This window comes from Gekko japonicus, unplaced genomic scaffold (genome assembly GCF_001447785.1).
Source record: "Gekko japonicus isolate JY-2015 unplaced genomic scaffold, Gekko_japonicus_V1.1 scaffold286, whole genome shotgun sequence".
NCBI lineage: Eukaryota > Metazoa > Chordata > Lepidosauria > Squamata > Gekkonidae > Gekko > Gekko japonicus.
In genome coordinates, this window is record NW_015172559.1 from 167,881 (window position 1) to 171,019 (window position 3,139).

General features: G+C 41.6%; 1 protein-coding gene across 1 annotated transcript in view; it reads right to left on the reverse strand.

The window, feature by feature from the left end:
• Window positions 1-2,451: 2,451 nt before the first annotated feature.
• Window positions 2,452-3,139, reverse strand: part of PACRG (PARK2 co-regulated) — a gene marked incomplete at its 3' end in the record, with an annotated part of 196,854 nt that continues 196,166 nt past the window's right edge. The window contains exon 3 of the mRNA XM_015421221.1: window positions 2,452-2,623. Coding sequence (XP_015276707.1) covers window positions 2,452-2,623 — 172 coding nt within the window. The remainder of the gene's footprint in view (window positions 2,624-3,139) is intronic.

Consider the following 3,139-nt stretch of genomic DNA (forward strand, 5'->3'; position numbering starts at 1 on the left):
TAATCAGAGAGTGGGGGGTGCAGAGAGGCAGCTGCCTGGCAGCCGCATAGGAATCAATGGGGGGATGTTTTCATCAAACACTGATGAACGATTAATATGTTTGGGCCACAGAAAAAAACATTTCCCTCCTTTTGACCCACTTAGGGGTTGAATTTCTAAAAATCCCTTCTTAGCAAGCACCTACGCCACAGTAGGAGTTCTCTCCCCAGATTTGGTGTTTCTAAGTCCAGTGGTTTGGCCAGGGCGTTGATTTTACGGTAAGGGGACTAATAGAGAGAGAGAGAGAGAGAGAGAGAGAGAGAGAGAGAGAGAGAGAGAGAGAGAGATTAGAAGTGGTTCAGAAGTTATTTGAGGGATGCAGATCTGTTTTTTCATACCAGCCTTGGTTTTACACCAAATAAATTATCAGTTTCTGTATGGAAGTTTAAGGAGGCATTAAGGGGAGACTCAGCCATTGTACGAACCATCGCACCTTCAGTCCTGGTTAGAAAAGGGAAAGTATCCACTTTGAGTCTCAGTGAAAAATTAAAGAAAGAATTGGAGGCACAAAGGAAATACTCAGATAAGCACCAGCTTCAGCCTCTTAGTAAGAACGTATACTATTTTTATATATGAAAGAAACTTGAATAGGCAAAGTGAATTTTGAAAAAAGGGGCTTCTCTCTTAACATTTTGAATAGATTCTTGGGTGAAATCTATAAGCAAAGTTTTTCAAACACTGATGAAAGATTAATATGCTTGGAGCACAGAAGAAACAAGAATGAATGAGTTCACACACATACAAAATATGTTACTTTAAACCATCCGATATCTAAGTCCAGATTTTAGTTCATATGGGAGCAGATTAATAAAACCTGGTTACATAACAAATCAGTAGCCTAAACAAAAAATGCTAATGATAGAAGATACAAAAACATAAGAACAGCCCGCTGTATCAGATCAGTAGTCCATCTAGTCCAGCATTCTGTCCCACATAGTGGCCAACCAGATACCCTGGATGGCCAACAATAGGGCATAGAGGCTGAGGCCTTCCCCTGACATTGCCTCCTCGCTCTGGGATTCAGAGGACTAGTGCCTCTGAATGTGGAGGTTCCCCTCAATGGCTAAGGCCATTGATAGACTTATCCACTATGAATCTATCTAATCCCCTTTTATAGCTGTGTATTCCTGTGGCCATCACTACACCCTCTGGCAGCAAATTCCACATTTTAATCACTCTGTGCCTAGGAGTATTTCCTTTTGTCCATCTTGAACCTACTGCCCATCAGCTTCATTGGAAGCTGTCAACTAGCTGCCATAGAAGACTGTGTAACAGTAGTTAACCCCCCCGACCCGCCGGGCATCTGCGCATGCCCTTGTCTTCCCTGGATATTGCCTTGTGTCATGCATTCCTGTCTGTAAACGCTAGGCAATGCTTATCAGCAAGGTTAACAGGTGTGAGGAGGAGCTGCTTAGCTTGAAGTATAATGAACTGCAACCGTGTGAAGCTGTAATTGTTTATGTTTTAGGGAACGTTGGTTCTCAGGCTTTTTGAGCGCAAACCCAGGATCTGCCCGCTCGGCGGGAACCTAGATTATTGGTTAATGTCCTGTTTGAATGTATTACATTATCCCTTGCCCACCCTGACCCAGGTATTCTGGACAGTGAACTTGTTCCTGCTCTATCATGGCTTTAATAAAATACTACTTTGTATAAACGTGTATTGGACTTTTAGCTGTGGGGGACCGGACAGAAGCCCTCAAGTTCTGGTATTTCAGGAGAGGGAGAAAAAATTCTCTTTGTCAACTCTCTCCACTCCATGCATAATTTTATGAACTTCTATCATGTCTCCCCTCAGTCATCTCTTTTCTAAACTGAAAAGTCCCAGACTCTTCATCCTTTCCTCATAGGGGAGGTGCTCTACCTCCCTAATCATCTTGGTTGCCCTCCTCTGTACTTTTCCCAGCTCTGCAATGTCCTTTTTGAAATAACAGTGACCAGAATGGTACACAGTATACAGAGGATGCACCATGGATCTATACAGGGGGATTACAATGTAAGATTGGGAAGAAACACCACTGGGATGCTTAATAACAATAATAACAACAACAACACAAAGTTAAAAGTCCTTTAAAATCGTTGAGGCTTCTTTTGTTGCTTTCTTCTTCACTGTGATTTTTCATGTGGTAGTTGGATGAGTTTTTTAAAAAAACAATTTAATTTCTAAGTACTAAGAATGACATTCTAATGAGAAAAAGACAAGGCAGACAGTGCAGTTCTATGGAAGTAGGGCACAAATTATATGATTGAAGGCAAAAGCCTTTAGGTCTCTAGCTCACAACTTACTCAGATTTACCATCATCTTCTGGAAATACAAAGCCTGTCAAGTTGTAGTGCTTAATTAGCAACTTGTCAAGAACTAAATAATGTAACTTGAACAAAAGTTAGCTCTTTCGCTCACATGCACACTTACTTTTTATTGGAATAATGAGCTGAGGAATGACAGGAAGAATCTTGTTCCCCCCATGTTCTAGCATATCATGGATACCTTGCCGAGCAAAGAACTCATAGGGAAACTGCATCTCACACAGACCATCGAAAAACAGTGGTAAATAGTGATGATAGTCCAGCTTCTCTATCTCTACCTGAAAATGCATACAGAGAAAAGAAAAAGAGAACTAAATTAAGTATATATCTAGGTGACCTAGAACATTCATAGCAAGTTCCTAAAAGAATCACTGATCAAAACAAAACATTGTATCCAGCAACATAACACAGCATGCCAAGTTTACAGTAAGACACAATAATCAATTCTATAGGCCCTCACCCACTATAACCAAAATAAAGTTCATTAACAATTTGTTCTTGACATTATATTTCCAAATATAATTGATAAACTAAACTGATTCTGGGGAATCTCTTCCTTATATATAATTGAATAAGACGCAGAGTCACACAGCGGAGAGAAAATGCGCACCAACAGTGTTTCAACGGTTGAACTGTCCGTCAGAAGCTTTCCCAGCTTCCATTGGCCGTCTCCCCTAAGTCCCACCTCAGAACACTCCCCCCCGCCCAACTCACCAGGGCTGGATGGAATGGCGGCGGCAGCTCATCACCGCTCGCCGAGGCTGGATCCCCCCTTTATCGCACGCCTGTTTTTC